This window comes from Anolis carolinensis, chromosome 1 (genome assembly GCF_035594765.1).
Source record: "Anolis carolinensis isolate JA03-04 chromosome 1, rAnoCar3.1.pri, whole genome shotgun sequence".
Classification (NCBI taxonomy): Eukaryota; Metazoa; Chordata; class Lepidosauria; order Squamata; family Dactyloidae; genus Anolis; species Anolis carolinensis.
In genome coordinates this window covers 325,874,121-325,893,632 of record NC_085841.1, presented here as the reverse complement: position 1 = coordinate 325,893,632, position 19,512 = coordinate 325,874,121, and the positions used below count along the sequence as shown (strand labels likewise).

The 19,512-nt window shown below is 36.9% G+C and overlaps 1 protein-coding gene across 2 annotated transcripts in view; it reads left to right on the top strand.

Moving 5' to 3' along the window:
• baz1a (bromodomain adjacent to zinc finger domain 1A) overlaps positions 1-18,021 on the top strand; it is a 65,750-nt gene extending 47,729 nt beyond the window's left edge. For both annotated transcript variants that reach the window (XM_016991064.2, XM_062968259.1), the window contains 11 exons: positions 1,012-1,602; positions 3,093-3,256; positions 3,420-3,574; positions 5,455-5,603; positions 8,366-8,446; positions 10,415-10,662; positions 11,100-11,329; positions 12,783-13,267; positions 13,702-13,844; positions 16,486-16,573; positions 17,090-18,021. In XM_016991064.2, coding sequence (XP_016846553.2) covers positions 1,012-1,602; positions 3,093-3,256; positions 3,420-3,574; positions 5,455-5,603; positions 8,366-8,446; positions 10,415-10,662; positions 11,100-11,329; positions 12,783-13,267; positions 13,702-13,844; positions 16,486-16,573; positions 17,090-17,280 — 2,525 coding nt within the window. In that variant the 3' untranslated portion in view covers positions 17,281-18,021. The remainder of the gene's footprint in view (positions 1-1,011; positions 1,603-3,092; positions 3,257-3,419; positions 3,575-5,454; positions 5,604-8,365; positions 8,447-10,414; positions 10,663-11,099; positions 11,330-12,782; positions 13,268-13,701; positions 13,845-16,485; positions 16,574-17,089) is intronic.
• The last annotated feature ends 1,491 nt before the right edge of the window (positions 18,022-19,512 follow it).

The window sequence follows — 19,512 nt, the reverse complement described above, 5'->3', positions numbered from 1 at the left end:
TAATTTGTTGTTCTGTACCCTGGGCACAGTGCGTTAAAGCGCTGAGCTGCTGAACTTGCGGACCAAAAGGTGCCAGGTTCAAATCCTGGGAGCAGAATGAGCACCCGCTGTTAGCCCCAGCTCCTGCCAACCTAGCAGTTCGAAAACATGCAAATGTGAGTAGATCAATAGGTACTGCTCCGGCGGAAAGGTAACGGCGCTCCACGCAGTCATGCAAGGCACTTGACCTTGGAGGTGTCTACGGACAATGCTGGCTTTTTGGCTTAGAAATGGAGATGAGCACCAACCCCCAGAGTCGGTCACGACTGGACTTAACGTCAGGAGAAAACCTTTACCTTTTACCCTGAGCAACGTCCTTGCAGACAGCTAATTCTCTCACACCAGAAGCGACTTGCAGTTTCTCAAGTCACTCCTGACATGGAAAAAAATCAGTGATTACAGCTGCATCTTGTCCTCCAATTTTTCTTAGAACAATAAGTAGTTTTTTAAAGCAATGTGCAGTAATTAAGTTAATACTAGTTTAACAAGTTTTTATGGCATTTAACATTAACTAGTAAAAAAAAAACAAGCCTGGCCTAGTTGTAAATTTATATTAGAACTGGGGAGATACAGGACTTCATTGAAGTTCATGAGCTAATCTTTATCCAGCCACTATTGCTCAACCTACCCTATCTCTCAATATTGTGAATATAAATAGAAAAAATATACTGTGGGCATAGAGCTGACTAACCTTCAGAAGAATAAATTGTATCTGAAATAAAGAAATAGAGGTTTTAGTTTGAAAAACTATCAAAGAAAGCATCTCCCATTTGAAAAGTGTATGTGAATTCACAAGCTGGACATATAACTTCAGACCAGTTAGTAAGCTGATAGAGAGCAGGTTTAGAATTAAGATGTTTTCCTGTTTTCATGGAATTGTATTTCTTTTTTTCTGTTTCCATATTTTCAGGCAAATGAGTTTCACTGTCTGTACAATATATATTGACATAGTGTTCTTGCTTTCTAATTTAGGAAGAAGAGGACAAAATGGCTTTAAAGATCTTGCAAAGCGAATAGAGACTACAAGTGAAAAATGTGAGCCACTTACTCCAGAGGAGGAAGAAGTTTTAAGACAGGAGCAGCTCACCAAAGAAAGTGAACTTATGGAAAAGATCCAGAAAGCCACAGTCTGTACCAATATCTCTCCTTTGGGCCGCGATCGCCTCTACCGGCGGTACTGGCTTTTCCCATCAGTTCCAGGATTATTTGTGGAAGAAGACTATTCTGGTTTAACAGAAGACATGCTGTTGCCCCGGCCATCTTCATTTCAAGATAATATACAGGGTCAGTTAACCACTAAAAGTGCAGAATCTTTAAAGATAGAATCTACCTCTAATGCTCACCAAGATTTGAATGGTAGTGCCAGGATATCTGTATCACAGCTAAAACATAAACCAAACCGATGGTGCTTTTACAGTTCTCGGGAACAATTGGATCAGCTCCTTGTTTCTCTCAATTCCCGAGGTTACAGGGAAAGTGCCTTAAAGGAAGTTCTTTTGCATGAAAAAAACAAAATATATGAAAAACTGGAGAATTTTCCTGCTGAAAAATTCCATATTTCAGGTAAATATTATTGGATTTTCCTTACTGCTGTCACAAATCAATTTTTTCCTATGTAGATTTATCAGTATTATTTCTTATGGAGGAAGGCGTGAATTGTATGCATTTCTAATGTTAGCATGATTTTTCAATTTGTTCCACCAACTAAACATGAAAAATGCCTAGGAAATACAAAACATAATTCTCAGGAAACTTAGTGGAGTAATTAATTTCAGGATTGCAACATCCCAGTTTGTTACTACTATTGTCCCTTACTCTCTCCTTCAACATTTTTCCTCCTGTCATGCCAACTGGTTAGGGAATTTCTCTCTACCATTAAATTAATTATCCAAATGAATAAATAGGTAGTTAGCCAATTTCAAAACAAAAGTTAAAAACTTTAAAAAGATAAAAAAATAAGAATAAAGGAAAGCTGAGTTCATTACTGGGCCAGCAACCTTGGAAAAAGAAGGGGAGAGCACTGTGAAATAGTGTGATATCTACTCACAGTCACCATCTTGAAAACTCAAATTCCGAACAGAAAGAGGGGTGGGAGCGATAACAGTTTCCAGCCACTCTGAGAAAGCCTCGGTGTTGAGTACACACTTGTCTAGCAGAGCAAAGGTCGTGAGAATTTTAAAATCCAAACTTTGCATTAGGTTTTTGGGGTGGAGGCGGGGGGGCTGCTTATCTTGAAAACACAATGGTGTAGGCACAGCTTTACTTTCAAAGTCATTATGCAGTCTTATCCACAGATATCCAGGAAAATGCAAGAATTCAAAATATGTATGTAATAAGAAACCTAACTGAAGGAATTGTTAACATGAGGTGGAAGCAACGATGCAAAGCCATTCAGTGAAGCATGGTCCAAAAGACAATTAATTTCACAGAAGTGTTTATAAACATTATTAGTGGGGAGCACACAAGGTGATTCTTGGGAACTGCAGTTTTTTCTGATTTGGTTACTGAAAAAAAATCTTTATTCTTGGTTCCAAGTTTCAGGCCTTACTCTATCATAGTGGTTCTCAACCTGTGGGTCCCCAGGTGTTTTTGCCTACAACTCTCAGAAATCTCACTCAGTTTACCAGCTGTTAGGATTTCTGGGAGTTGAAGGCCAAAACATCTGGAGACCCACAGGTTAAGAATCACTGCTCTAGCCATTATGAAATTGTTTTGTAGTATTGCTTATCTAGGTTAGCATTTTCTTCTGTAGAAGAAGTGTGTAGTGTTATCAATAATAAAATAATAATAAATAATAAAAAAGTAATAATAAAAATGATACCCTTCTGGTTTCTGCATTTTTTGGAGGCTGATGTCAAAAGTGTTTGAGGAAAATGGGGATTTGGCCATGGTGATAGCCAGCTGTCTGTATTAGGAAAACCGGGAATATTGAAATTAGTACACACTTGAGATGATTCATTTAGGTGTTGTCTTTTTAATGTAAGATTGAAGAAACTGTCATGTTGTAGTTTTGACTGTAAATTGTTAATTTTGATTATTGGTTCTTGTTCCAGAGAAACCCCAGCATGAATCTAAACTGCATCCAGGACGGGGGAAAACACAAAATACATATGATGTCACACTAATGTCTGCAGAAAAGCAACTTGAATTGAGGCTCAGAGATTTTCTTTTGGACATTGAAGATAGAATCTTCCAAGGAACATTAGGCTCAGTTAAGGTATTTTTAACTCCTAAAATCTTGCTGGGAATGTTGCTTCCAAAGCTGTGAAATCTTCAGCCACAATATTTTACTTTTCATCCAAATGCAATTTATGAATTGTCTTCAGGTTCTTCTGTATGTCAGGGTTTTCCATATCTCAGTAAATGCATTTTGTTTGTAGGTAACAGACAGGAATACTTGGAGAACAGCATTAGAAAATGGGCAGTACGAGTTACTAAATGGGGGAATCAAAGAAAATGGTATCGCAAAATCTGAGACTGAAGATGCTGAAGAGATGGAAATAGATGATCAAGTAAAGGTTTTGATAAAAGACAGGTAAGAGTTTGTAGCACAGAGTGGTTGAATTGCACTTCATCATTAGTTCTCCTTAAATGCAACAACCAATATTTTTTTCTGTAACTAGTTAACAAAAGTTGAAATGTTTATTAGATAGTGAAATACCTTTCTGTGCCCACAAATACAAAGGCACTTCTTCCAATGTTTCAGTGGAAATGTCCTTCTTAGTTGTTTGTCTTCCAGTGGAACTCAAGTGGAGAGAGCAAGAAGTATGTAGCAGAAGGCTTTGTGCAAACAATGTTGGGTCTCTAAAGTAAAACACCAACCGAAAAAAAATCTCCAAACCAATAATCAAAATGTGTCCATACAACCATAACTGCCTATAGGCAGTACAGCATAATTGAACATAACTTGCCAGTTCATAAGGTTCTTGACTTCATGTGGTCTTTCACATGTTGATATCCGTTGCTTCGTTTGAAGTGAATCCTTGGAGTCTAATTTATTCTGGAAAAATTCATTCTTATCAAGTTACTAAAGATGACTTGTTCAAACTAATCCACATTCCTGAAAAAAAATCATATTCAAGGTTTTGTTTGTTTGTTTGTTTGTTTTTTTGGGCCCGGGCTGTGGCGCAGGCTGTTGAGCAGCCAGCTGCAGCAAATCACTCTGACCAAGAAGTCATGAGTTCGAGGCCAGCTCGAAGCCCGCGTTTGTCTTTGTTCTATGTTAAGGCATTGAATGTTTGCCTTATATGTGTAATGTGATCCGCCCTGAGTCCCCTTCGGGGTGAGAAGGGCGGAATATAAATACTGTAAATAAATAAATAAATAAATTTTCAGTTTTGCATATTATTATTATAATATTTATTATATTTATTTATAGCCCCTTTATTTCTCCCGAAAGGAACTCAGAGCATTTGTCCTAATCATGCAAACATTTATTTTTATGGCCCTGACTTTCATTGTAGAATTCCACATCTGGCTTTAGGGTTGTTTATAAGTATTCCCCAGTATTATAATGGCACTTTATAGCCACCATAGCTGAGTAACCTCCTTCCCTTGAGAACATGATTTATTTGCACTTTTAGCACTTTGGCCTAGATTCTTTGAACCTAATCCATGATTTTAACATTTTATCTTGTATGTGGTTTTTATGACCTGGTTTTATTGTTTGATTATTGGTTTATTGGTTTTATTGTTCTGTTCGGGCTTGGCCCCATGTAAGCCGCCCCGAGTCCCTTCGGGGAGATGGGGCAGGGTATAAGAATAAAATCATTATTATTATTATTATTAGTAGTATTAGTATTGGAACTGATCTAGTTTTACAGTCGTTTTCTGGTCTTGAAGTAAGTTGTAATACAGCTAGTGTCCATTATGACTAGTATGTTGGAAGGCAAGACAGATGATGTTAGACAGACTTATGGTTAATATGTTGGATGCAAGGGGCAAAAATGGATAGGCAGATATTTTTTATCAGTCTCAACATGCACATACCTTAGAAAGGCTGAGACTAAAGTGGTGATTTTTGTTCTAAAGAGATCTTTCAATAATTATAATCTCTATATCTTCAGCAGAAAACTCAATATTTCTGACATCTTTACAGATAGTTCTGCTTTTTTATCTAACATAAAAAACAATTTCAAAATAAAAATGTTCAATTATAACCTTAATTATTTTTCTCCTGTGTCTTCTTTCTTGAAAAAAAATTCCTTAGTGTGAATTAGCTTTCACGTTAGTAACAGAAATGACTTGAGTACTAGGCCTTTCATACAATAAATCAAAGCAAATACATAGGTAGTTTGTGCCAAACACATATAGTTTAAATCTGCATACAAATTTGTGAATTTTTTTACTGACGCTCCCCACCATTCTAAGCAGTATTTTTAGTTTTAAAACTGATTTATTTAAACTTTATTTTAGATTAATTGGGTTAAAACCAGAACCTCAAAGCACTGCCTCAACTAATACAAGCACTCCACAGCCTGTGAATAATGCGGTCCATTACTTGGCAATGGCATTGCTGCAAATACAGCAAGGCGTTGAACGCAAATTTCTTAAAGCACCACTCGGTAAGTACTTTCTTAGACTTCTTTGCTCCCTCAACTTAATCTAATTTATAAGGGATAAAGTAGGCCTCACACAAGGGTTTTCAATTAGTTATTTAGTTACTGTACTATCCTGATTATGCACATGGCCCCATAGGAAAAGTGCACTCAATTATGGAACTTCTTGACCAGGGACCAACTATTCACAGGACATCTGTCTTTGCAGTATTCACTACTATTACAATACAATATTTATATCCCGTCCTTCTCACCCAATAGGGGACTAGTTAATTAGCCTTCATCTAGCCCACTGCTGCCTCCAGAAACGAGCTTAGGTTGTATATGGCCTGGCCTTATGTTATACAGGTAAAATGGAAAGCAAAGCTGAGTTCCATTTGTATACTGATCATACCAAATCACAGACTTAAATAACTGCCCCCAGTGGCTATATATAATGAAACACATTGGGGAAAAGGATAGGTTTTCCTGAAATCACTGAGTTGCCACCCTTGGGAATTGATCCATCAGGTAGGACCATGCCTCCTGCTCCAACCTTACAAAGCCAATCCAGGAGGATATCATGGTCAGTAATATTAGATGCCACTGTGAAATCAAGGAAGAGAAACAGAGCCATACGTATCCTATTGCTCTGATGATTGATTGATTCATCCATGTCACTAAGACTGATTCCATTCCTGAAGCTAGATATGAATGCTGAAATAAATGAAGAAAATTTAAGAGTAATTAAAGAAAATTTTAATATATTTTGTGATAAGGAAACCACATTTCTTCACTTAATGCAGCTCTCAAAGACTTTACTGAATGAACCAAAACTTCTGTCTACTGCATGGAAAATAGATTTTTCTTTGTGATCTCTTTGACTCACTCAAATTGGCTATCTGAACCTCCACAGTGCATTGTTCTGAATCTTCTACAGCTGTTTTGGCAGTTCCCGTCCTCAGGTGCCTCATCCCACCTAAACCCTTAGTACCCTTTTATTCACTGCTGTAACAGCATCAAGGAAATGGTTTTGAATATTTCTTTCAGCTTTTAAAAACTTTTGGACTGTATAGTTTGCTTAACTTAGGGTTTTGATTGGCTCTGTTCTTTTAGGTTTTGGCTTTCTATGGTTTGGATTGGGTTTTTTGCAGACTGTGATTTGGATGGATGTTTGACTTGACTTGGTTTGACTTAGGTTATTGACTTCTCTGTGGTAAAGTTCTCTTTTTATGGCCTCCTCTGGATGCATTAAAAAGTGCACTACTTCCAGGGCTAAGATCCCTGAAAGGGAAGGCCTTTCCAGTGCACTACGAACCTGTTGTGTAGAGGACACCTCCTCCTGTTCCTCCAGAGATTCAGACTTGGATTCAGATATTCTCCTGCCTGCTTGAATTACTCTGCAATCTTCTTCATTAAATGACTCCCAATTCTGATTTTTCTTCTTCCTCCTCTTATATACCTTCAGTGTGTTCTCTCTCAAGATTTCAGGAGAACATGAGTCAGACTCTCCTACTGATGACATTTGTGAAACAGATGGTATGGATGGTATGACTTTTGAAGCTAGAACATAAACAGCCTGAGGTGAACCTGATTGATCAGGTCTATGGGTGAATCCAGAGCAAAATCTGGATACCAACATCCATCACAATGCGTCTGTTATTTCTGAAATTAGCTCATAGATCATGGCCCACTCCATTGGGCCACTCATCTCAAAAAGCATTGTGAGCTTATATTGCATTTCAGAGTCTGGTTATGAATAGCTGTTTCACCATCCTAAACCAAATTGTATTGTGGCTGAAACGTCATAGACTCCATGCAGACCATGTCACCTCCTCTAAGAAGGAGGGAAAGAAACTGGATTTGATTGCTAAAAATGTTTAGTCCACCTCAAACCTTACCTTCCAGATTGCAAATTATGAAGCTAGCAGGAGGGCTTACTAACAGGCTTCAGATACCTGGGTTCTTGATATTGTCTGGAGGGAGTATGCTATACAGTTTTGGGACTATTCCCAATTGGGGGTAATCTGCATTCCTGCATCCCTCCCCCTTCTGATATACTTGTCAAAGAAAGACCCTCATAGATTAAGGTGTTTTCATACCTGTCTTGATATTGATTCCATAGGGGAGGGGGGAGGGAGGCGGGAGGCAGGGTTATTCCACTACATGTTTAAAGATGGAGGCCGATCTTGGATCTTTGGAACATCAACCTTTACATAGAGCCCAGATAATTTTGCATAGTGACTCCTGGTTCCGTCCTTCCACTGTTGCAAGAAGGAGATTGGGTTGCCAAATTGAACTGGAAGGTATCTATTTTTATATCGGCAACCAACCATTGTACAGATTGTATTATAATAGTTAATATTACTCTGGCAATAATTTCTTTCAAATTTGCATCAGTTAATTTTACAAATGAAAGAATAGATTACCCCCTTTAAACACTTCCTTCAGTTTCTAGGAATTACAGGTGATGGAGAAAGATTGTCTTTTGTCCAGTTCATGAAAATAAACTTTTTTTTTTCATTTACTGCATTTTCTGAGAGTCCCATTAAAATGAACTATTAGTGGAACTATAGGTTTAAATGATGCCTAGTTTCTGAACCAAAACTTTCATGCTAAGTGATTTGAGATCATTATGTTTTTCATGTAATTGCCTACTCTTTATGGCTAAATAAAATTTGCTGTGTATTGAGAAGACAGAATGAATGCACTGATGGAATGTTTCATTGTATTTTCAAACTATGAAATGAATTTCATTACATGAAATAACTATGTGCATTTAATACTAGGTGATGCAGAAGAAAATAAGAGAGATCAAAAAGGAGACAAAAGGAAAAAGAGAGAAGAAGATCAATCCAGTCAGAAAGATGGTAAATAATTTACATTACTGTACATATGAACATAGAACATTCATTTCGTTTTCTGTTGATTTGTACGATACCTGTCTTCTAATTTTTAGCAAATGTAACTAAGAAGTCTAAAATCACATTCTTAAAAATATGAAAGAAGGAATGGTGAATACATACAAATCTTAAATTAAAATACTTTTGATTTGAATGTCTTTGACATACATTTCATTTGCTTATTTTATATATATATATATATATACACATACTGTAGAGTCTCACTTATCCAACATAAACAGGCCGGCAGAACATTGGATAAGCAAAAATGGTGGATAATAAGGAGGGATTAACTCATGATAACTCTTTTGGGAGTGAATTTTGCTTCCGAGAGGTCGATTTCTCTCACTTCCTATTGTCTCAGCCCTGTTCTTAACAAAAATGCTGGATAATAAGGAAGGATTAAAGAAAAGCCTATCAAACATCAAATTACATTATGATTTTACAAATTAAGCACCAAAACATCATGTTTTACAACAAATTGACAGAAAAAACAGTTCAATACACGGTAACGTTATGTAGGAATTACTGTATTTACGAATTGAGCACCAAAACATCACAGTGTATTGAAACCATTTGACTACAAAAACATGGGCTACTAACAAATTGACTACAAATAAAGATAGAATTGCATAAAATGAACTTACAGCAACAACGTTGTTGAAAATTAAATCCGTAAAAGGTTCAGTCTTGCTGCATAGAGAAACAGCTGTGGATCCAAGCAGGAGGCAGACTGCGTTGGGTAATCCAGAAGGTTGGATAAGCGAAGGTTGGATAAGTGAGACTCATATCGGGAAAAACAAATGGCTGTCTTACAAATCTCTGGTCAAAAAGGCATTGAGCAAATTCTAATTTTTATCTTCAGATGCCAAGTTAGTGTGCCATGCTTTTTGGTGCTAATATACCACTTTGTTGTGATCATCTGTTTGTAATCAATATGTTAAATGACATACAACTGGGCATTCCTTATCCTTAATTACAAATCAGAAATACTCCCAAATTCCAAAATTGTCCAAATGGCTTAAATACAAAACAAAATTCTAAGGCAGCAAAATGGAAAATTGAGGAAGAGCAGATTGCAGTGAAATAGGATGCTGAAAGAAGACATGGCAATCTGCAACCTTGAAAAGAAGCAGTCCTGTTTAGGAAGTGAGAATATATTGGAATTTTTGTTACATGTATAGTTTTGTGTATATGTATGGAATGGACAAATGCAGATGTAACAGTGACCACTTCCTTAGATGTATAACGTGTAGCCACATTAATTCCATTAATGTATTTTGCATCATGTGAAGATCTATTAGTCTGTCTTAAAATATATTGCTCACTGATTTAATTAAGTGATTCTGTTGTCATTATCTGTTGCTTGAGGTAAAAACTCTCCAGCCTTTCTTTATAGGCTCCAACATAGACTTTACGTGCCTTGTTCTGCATCATTTTATTTCTGCCGTATCCTTTTTGAGATGATATGATCAGAACTTATACAAATATTTCAGGTGTGATCACACAGCAGAGCAGTAAAAGGATACTGAAGTACTGGCAATTTCGCTTTTCATACTCTACCTCATCTTGTTTAAACTTTATTTATATCCCGCCCCGTCTCCTCATGGGGATTCAGGGCGAGTTAAAAGCTATATCCATAGTCCATTCCTTATTTGGTAAGGCCAGATCTTTAAATATTAGGCTCTCCATATGATTGGGAGATATATGTGTTGATATTATTAGAGAAATTTAAACTCATACTGAAGTAGAAAATTTCTTTGTAGAAGCCAATCTGCTCCCCCCCTCCCCCCCCCCCCCAAAAAAAACAAGGATGCTTGCTCTGCATATTTTTGTGCTATGCTGGTAATGCTAGAACAGATGTTTGACTGTATAATGAATAGAATAAATTGTGTGATAGCTAGCATTAACTTTTTTGTTGTTCCTGTTGCTAAGATGCCATTGATGGTGGCCGCTCACACAAAAAAATATTGGACCGTTGGAAGGAATCATTGCTTTCTTCTGCTAGCCTGTCTCAAGTCTTTCTTCACCTCTCAACACTGGAACGAAGTATTATCTGGTCTAAATCCATTTTAAATGCTCGTTGCAAAATGTGCAGAAAGAAAGGAGATGCTGAAAGTATGGTGCTGTGTGATGACTGTGATCGAGGCTATCATATATACTGTATAAGACCAAAACTCAAGGTAATTTATTTATTTATTACATGCATTTATACCCCGCCCTTCTCCCCGAGGGGACTCAGAGCGGCTTACATTCTGCCACGAGGGCCAGCAACAAATATACTATAAAAACAAAACAAAACATGATAAAAACATGATAAAAACATGATTAAAAGTATACAAAAATTAAAACGCTGCAAGGCAGCGATATTGCACCCCCCCCCCCAGTCATTCACTACTGCTACAATTACAGATTTGCGACCCGATTACAACAGCCAATGAGCTTATTCGCTGAATGCCTGGGCGCAGAGCCAAGTTTTTAGTTTTCTTCTAAATCCCAGGAGGGATGGGGTTTGCCGGATATCGCTGGGGAGGGAGTTCCCAATGCATTTCATTTCAGAAATAATACCTCTGATTGTAAGTAATGGTGGCTTTTTAAATGCATGATGGCTCTTTGATAGGTTGTTCCTGACGGAGACTGGTTTTGTCCAGAATGTCGACCAAAGCAACGTTCTAGACGCCTTTCATCCCGTCAAAGGCCTTCTGTAGAAAGTGATGAAGAGACAGAAGAACAAATTGAAGATGAGAATGATGAAGCTAGTTATGAGGAAACTGGACAAAGTGAGGAAGATGATTATGAAGAAGAAGAAGATGGTGATGATTCTGATTCTCAAGAAGAGGATGAGAAAAGGTAAAACAGGCTTAGTCAGCATTATAAAGAAACAGCACAAAGTTCTTATATCCTGTTTCTTCACCACTGATGCTAATTAATATCGAGAGCTGCCTAAGATGTCTACTCATCTCATCACATCTTTGTACCTTCTTAAATCCTACCTTATTATTTCGATTTGCAAAGATTCATTGGCATTCTAAACTAGTAAATTAATAGTTACCACATGTACTTATATGTAAGTTGAAAAAATGCCAAAAATAGCCCCCAAAAGTTGGGTTGATATATACAAGAGTCAGTGCTGGAATGCAGACCCTACGGACCCAGTGCGAAGGCAGGGACATGAGGCAGAGGTAAGAAGTGCTCTCAGCCCATTGCCCTTCTTACCCAAACTAGAGGAAGAAATACAACCTTCTTTCCTTCCCTCTTTCCTCACCTTGTTTTCAGCCTGGAGTTCATCAGCAATGGGGGTGGCTTTTGGGTGCTTGAATTGATCAGAGGCATTTTTAATAAGGCTTTCCTACATAATCTTCTCTACAAAGATTACTATGGTGACCATTGTTAGTAGTGGCTTACTGTAAAAGCATGTGTGCCGCAGTCTCTCTGCTTTCTCACCTGGTCCCTAATAGAGGCAAGTTGCTTTCTTTGCTCTTCTCATTCCCTCCCCCTTTTTTCAGGCTGAATTCTCAATCTTTTTCATTATTTATATTGCATTTCATATCTGTATTTGTATAGATATAAACATTTGAGGATCAGCAGTACAATTTCTTTCCCTTGTAACTCCACAAATAAACAGATGCTGTCCTTTACTTTAGTTCTTTATAAGTACATTTGAAAAGGAAAGCATTTTGCTAGGACCAGTATATTAAAACATACTTCACCAATTTTTAATGCATGCATTAGGAGGTAGTCTGTTTCTAAGTACAACAGAGCGCTTACCTTTCAAATCCTGTATAGCTTGGGGCCAGAGTACTTGAAAAACCCCAGCTCCCTGTTGTCCATCTACTGAAATTTAAATAAAAGCCCTTCTCTAGTAGAGGTGTAGCAGTTGGCAAAAAGGAAGAGAGCCTTCTTAGTTGTGGTGAACTATTTATGAAATTATCTCCTTAAAGAGGTTTGATGTTTGCTTCATTATCTTTTTGGTAACCATCAGAGACTTCTGATTCATCAGCTTTTGAAATGCTAAATGTGATTGTTTTAGCTGTTGTGGCATCTATTTTAATTTAAATGGCATGGCACCATAAGAGGTTTATATGGAAGGGTAGTGTGTGTGTGTGTGTGTGTGTGTGTATGTGTATGTGTGTGTATATGTATATATATATATATATATATATAGTGTTGCAATTCTCCCATGTGGGGGAGTTGAATCATTTATGATTTTATTCAATGATATAAAATGTGAGTATAAAATTGTCAACTTGGGAGGCTACAGACCAGAAAGGTAGCACATTAATCCTTGTATAACTACTTACAGATTATCCAAATTAGGAAAACCTCAGGTAAAACTTTCTCTAAGAACAAGAGCTTCAAAACTTGCTGCTGTCATCTCAAGACAATGCAACCAGCAACAAGTTACTAAAAGATACAGTTCTAGGAGTCAGCAGAATACACCTAAATCAACTGGATCTACCTATAAAGGTACTGGGAGAGCCCAAAGGAAAACAAAATCTGCTCCTCCATCAGTAACAAAATTATCAAGACTTAACAGCCGTTCTACTCGTCACAATTGTGGTTTGCTACAAGAAGATGAATTTATAGAGTTAACCAATCCACTAAGACAACGCAGAGGGAGGAAGACAGCAGATAATACTCCTGCTAGCAGTCCTTTAAGTTCTGTTGGCTTCAGAACTCTTGACTCTGTGGATTCAAGTGAAAAGAAAAGTTCTCCAGTTTCTATAGTACAAAATCATCTTCAGGATTCAGAGTCCAAAAAGAGGGGTAGGAAACGACAATGTACAGGTATGTTGAATCCTTTAATTAAAATTATAATGGCTAAAGAATTTTGGAGTTCATTTTGGAGTTTAAGATCTTTGCTGGCTATAGTACCCCCCTCTTCCCAGTGCATGTTAAAGTTCGTTAGATTGGGTTAGATGAAAAACAAAGAGAAAATACCAGAGAAACAGAAAGCCTTCTCTTATCTGGTCTAAGTATCCAGGATAGATGAACAAGGGTGGTTGGTTGAACTTTTGCATCTTGAGATTACTGTTTTCCTCATGCTTAGTAAATTGTCAAGGAAGAAGCTTCTCACTTTAAAGCATACAAAACCTAGCCTAAAGTAATTCTTCATCGTTGAATAAGTTATATGTGCATTTGTTTATTTAATCCCCTGCATTTCTGCCAAAATAGAACCCCAAATGGTTAAAATAATTGGTTTCCTGGATCTTTCCCCCTAGAATCTTCTCAAGTGCCATTGAATAGGAGAAGTTCAGGGCGTCAGAGTGGAGTACATGAATTGTCTGCTTTTGAGCAGCTGGTTGTGGAACTAGTACGTCATGATGACAGCTGGCCTTTTATGAAGCTAGTTTCCAAAATCCAGGTAACTAAGTTAATTTCACAGTAGTGAAAACTGTTTTTGATTGACATGTTCTAGCAAGAAATCTGGGATGGTACCTCTGTTATATGGGGGAAGTAGCTGTACACACCTGAATTACAGTTTCTATACTTAAATTGTAACTGCAGTGAATGTTATTAAAAGTTTTAAGAATTGAGACACTCAGTGCACCTACTTCGTGGAAATATTACAAAGTGGAAAACATACAATATCTGAGGCAAGGTACTAAAATACTGATACCAGAGGTGTTACGGTAATATGGATGATAGAATATTACTCTATTTATTTTAGAATTCATCTGAGTGACCTGTCTTCCTTTTTTCCTGAAATACTAAGATTAGCTTAAATGATTAAGATAAAATACTATGAGTAGAGGGTCAATCTTATAGAAACTGCAAATGAATATTTGTTATTGTAGAAAAAAACATCTTAAATTGTACTGTTCCCTGAAGACTCCTTAAGTGGTATAGAAAACCTGTAAGACTGTTGGTTTATCAATTAGTAAGGCTGTTGAGCATACATGCAGTCTCCCAAGTTTATGAGCAAGATAGGTTCTGTAAGTTAGTTCTTAGGTTGAATTTATGTGCAAGTCAAAACAGGTACATTTTAAAGTGCAACTCCAACCAAATAATACTTTGGAGAGCATAGGGAAGGGTTGATGCCCCCTGTGGTGTTGGTTTTGCTGTCTGTGCCCTGGTTCAGAAGATTTCACCTCACTTTCTGTCCCTGTGATAATTGGATTTTGAAAAATGTGGCTTGTTGTAGAAACAAGGATTGGTGAGAAAGCTTCAGTAGAGATATATTTTCCCCATGATAACTCTTTTGGGAGTGAATTTTGCTTCCAAGAGGTCGATTGCTCTCACTTTTGTCTCAGCCCTGTTCTTAACTATGAGTCATTTGTAAGTAAAATGTTTGTAACTCGATAACTGCCCGTATTGGGCTTTTGCATCTTACAGTAGAGTCTCGCTTATCCAACATAAACGGGCCAGTAAAATGTTGGATAAGCAAAAATGTTGGATAATAAGGAGGGATTAAAGAAAGGCCTATCAAACTTCAAATTACATTATGATTTTACGAATTAAGCACCAAAACATCATGTTTTCTAACAAATTGACAGAAAAAGCAGTTCAATACATGGTAACGTTATGTAGTAATTGCTATAATTACAAATTTAGCACCAAAACATCACAATGAATTGAAAACATTGACAGGCAGACTGCGTTGGATAATCCAAAACGTTGGATAAGCAAAGGTTGGATAAGTGAGACACTACTGTATTTCTTTTTGAGAGACAAAATATGGGTATGTGAAAAACTATAATAATGTATTCTGCCCAAAAATACCTGTTGTTCAATCATCAGTTGCTTTTGAAAAAAATGTAGTAAAGCCAAATTATGGGAAACCATTGGAAGAAGTACCTGTTTTAATTTTAAAGTTACTAGTATGTCATTAGATAATAAAGTCAGCCAGTCAGGTGATTCAAAAAAATCTGCTTATTGCCAAGTCCCATTAAATAGTTTTCTGTAGCTATGAAGGTATAAGATCTTTTAACAAGTTAGTTTCAAAGTATAAAAAGATAAAGGTTTCCCCTGACGTTAAGTCCAGTCGTAACCAACTCTGGGGGTTGGTGCTCATCTCCATTTCTAAGCCAAAGAGCCGGCGTTGTCCATAGACACCTCCAAGGTCATGTGGCTGGCATGACTGCATGGAGTCGGAGCGGTACCTATTGATCTACTCACATTTGAATGTTTTCAAACTGCTAGGTTGGCAGAATCTGGGGCTAACAGCGGGCGCTCATTCCGCTCCCGGAATTTGAACCTGGGACCTTTTGGTCCGCAAGTTCAGCAGTTCAGTGCTTTAACACACTGTGCTGCCCAGAGTTATTGTAAGCCTCCCTGAGTCCCCTGATGGGTGAGAAGGGCGGGGTAGAAATGATGCAATAAATAAATAAATAAATAAATAAATAAATAAATGATAGTACAGTAGAACCTCACTTATCCAAGCCTCTGGATTATCCAAGCCATTTTTGTAGTCAGTGTTTTCAATATATCATGATATTTTGGTGCTAAATTCGTAAATACAGTAATTACAACATAACATTACTGCGTATTGAACTACTTTTTCTGTCAAAGTTGTTGTATAACATGATGTTTTGGTGTTTGATTTGTAAAATCATAACCTAATTTGATGTTTAATAGGCTTTTCCATAATCGCTCCTTACTATCCAAGATATTCGCTTATCCAAGCTTCTGCCGGCCCGTTTAGCTTGGATAAGTGAGACTCTACTGTATATCCATTGTGATTGCTCCAAAGACTGAGGTGGTAGAACTATTTCCTTGGGCAGGCAGATGGAAAGATGTAACAGTTCTGAATAAGACCTCTTGAACCATCTGTTTGTTTAACCTTGAAAATCTGGTCCAAATCTAGTTACTCATCCCAGCTAGAGCAGACCTATTAAATAAATGGGATTTACATAGCTGTTAAAATAGTCAGCAGTTGATTCAGAGGATCTACTCTAGTAGGAACTAGCAACTGGATTTAAGCTTGATAAGAATCTCATTTTGTAGTATGAATGGATTATAATACTTACGCATTAATTATTTTATACCTTTTTACAAAAATGCAGGTGCCAGACTATTATGATATCATCAAAAAACCTATTGCCTTAAACATAATCCGTGAAAAAGTGAACAAATGTGAATACAACCTAGCCTGTAAGTAAAGTTGCCTAAACTAATCTTGTTTATTACTTTAAACGCAGTTTAATTTACATAGCCCCTCAATGTGTTCAGAATATTTCGAAACAGGGTTGTTCTTCTCTTGCATTTGCAAGAAATCTTCAGTACACTGGGAAGACATTAGGGCAACATTAACCAGAAGTAGGTACTCAACGTGACTTAAGCATAATTTAGTTCTAGGTGTGATGCTGGCGAGACCTTTTCAGGCATTCCAGAAATAATGTGTAGCAAATGGGTGTGTGGCAACTGTATTCTCCATTTCAATTTTTATTACCTTCCAAATGTGGAATGCAACCTTCAAAACAATCCTGTTCAGGAAGTAGTTCTTTATGTGGAGGACAATGGTAAAGCTAGCATTTTCCCCCTTCTATGTGTTTAACCTGTTTTAGAACACCTGAAATGGTCTATATTTGTGGACATAATAGTTTTGGATATTGTATCCGTGGGGTACAACATTATGCATCAAATGTATATGCATATTTTTCTCCATAGCGGAGTTCATTGAAGACGTTGAGCTGATGTTTTCGAACTGCTTTGAGTATAATCCACGTAATACAAGTGAAGCAAAGGCTGGGACAAGACTTCAGGCATTTTTTCATACTCAGGCTCAAAAGCTTGGACTTCCAGTTGCATCTGGTTACATGGACCATGCTGCTCCAGCAACCAAGAGATCACGAATCTAACCTCTTTCTTCAAAAGGACTTTAATTAGAGGATTCCTCTTCATTTTCATGGAAAATGAAACACTGAAATCATGCAGCTATACAAAGCAATAACATCTGCCACACCTTGGAAGTGTGGCCTGCACTATGCTCTGTTTATTATGCACTCAGGAGAATGTAGGAAAGATTATCTTTGCTACAGTTTTGTTCAGTGTCTAATACCTTTGATAGATAGGTATTGAATAACAGTACTGTTTTACAGAAGCTGAGAATTGTATTTTTAAAGACCAATTTTTATGTCCAAAAGCCTTCCAGAATATTTTTTTCAGCACCAGGCAATATTGTTATATTCTTTAGATTTTGTAGAGCGTACGGCATTGTTTTCTGAAGGTTTATCTTCATCACAATGGACAACTAAAATCTAAAGTCACTTGACTAAAGTTTTTGACACTACGTGAATGAGTGTAATTTCATATTTTTCATATTCTTTAAATGACTGTGCCAGTGCTAGTTGGAAAGACTCGATCTTACTTTATTACGTCGATATTTATTTAGCAGTCAAATAATTTGTGACCTTGTCTTTTTGTATTTATAAAAAAATTACTTTGAGGATATAAAAATCCTTAACATTCTGTTTTCTTTGTGTTTTGTACTTCAAATGATCAATTAATTGTCCTCTTTCTACAGGACAGTTCTTCCAGCACTATATGTTTATACAGTTTTGTGAGTAAAATAAAAATAAAATGAGAACATTTTCAAAATATTTTCTTTTTTGTCACTACTGGTTGCATTGTTTTGGCTGAAGCTGAGAATGGATGCCAGGATTTGTTACTACTGCCAAGATACAGCAATAACATCTCTTAAATGTGTATTGTATTAATGTTTACCAGTGTTTCACTGTGGATTGTCCCAGTGCTTGTGACCATACTATTCACCATGCGCTCCTGCAGGTGTCTTGGGAATAGCTACCCTAATTTATTTATTTTCTAAAATGCTGTAATTTTTTTTTTTGGGGGGGGGGGGGGAGGGTGTTCTTCAGAAATGCCTTGATGACATTTTGTACATTTCTAATATTTCCTAAATGTCAGCTAATTAGTCAACAATAAAATTACTTTTGCCTAAACTCTTGGGTAATTCTGGCATTTCTCTGGATACAGAAATTATAAGAGAATGACTGAAACCTGTGTTTTTCAAGGACTACACTTTAATGTAGTCCCATAAAGAACTAGACTGAAGATAATATCTGAAAGTCAGAGGAGAACAGAGTTGTATAAGAGCAAAGTGCTCTTGTATAATTAGAGGAAGGTCTCTAATGAAGTTTTGCAACGTCTTTAGCATTTTCTGCCAAAGTGCTGGTGCCTAACCAAACTACAATTCCTGGGATTCCCTGGCCTTGAGCCATGGTAATTAAAGTGTCATCAAACTGCATTCAATCTACAGTGTAGATGCACCCTAAGTCACACTGGTGGGAGAATGCTCTGGTGCCCTGGAATGCCCATCCTTATGAGGCCTGGCTGACATTTACATTGGTTTTCTGGCACCAGCATAAAACGTGCATATTATCAAAGCCTTTGGAAATTAATATTTTTGCCAAGATTTGTATAGATTTTAAGCTTTTCAAAAACTTGTTTTGGGTGTTAATTTTTAATACGTTTTTCATCAGTTTGAATTATTCCTCTCTACACTTAATCTAAAAGTTCCTAAATTGCTTCAAGACTCCTTTATCTTGGAAGATCTTGTGATATGAAGCAGGATATAAATATTGTAATTAAAACATTTGGAGGGCTGCCTCATTCTCAACCTTGCCATAAACTGACTTGCTGAGCTGTTAGTCTGCTCAGTTTCTCTATCTAAAATGAGAAGGGACATCATGTTTTTCTTTGCATATAATAAAAAGCTTCAACCGACCTTATCTGTCTCAAATGGCACTTATCAGAGAATTCTATCAATGACTATATCATCAAATCAAAATTGTAATATCTAGGATTCAATATAATCTAGAAAACTTAATTACTGGACTGGACTGTGCTTTGGAAGGAGTAGCTGTACTATCATAACCTTAATCTCAACCAAACTGAGAGTCAAAGTGCCTTTTTAGGCTATTATAGCAAAATACAGATAATAACAATCATAATAAATTTATTTCTCGCCACTCCCTGTGGCTCGAGATGGTATACAACATCATTAAAACAAGAGATAAAAGACATACAACAAGATACAGAGTTAAAATACAATTTAAAATCCGCTGATAAAA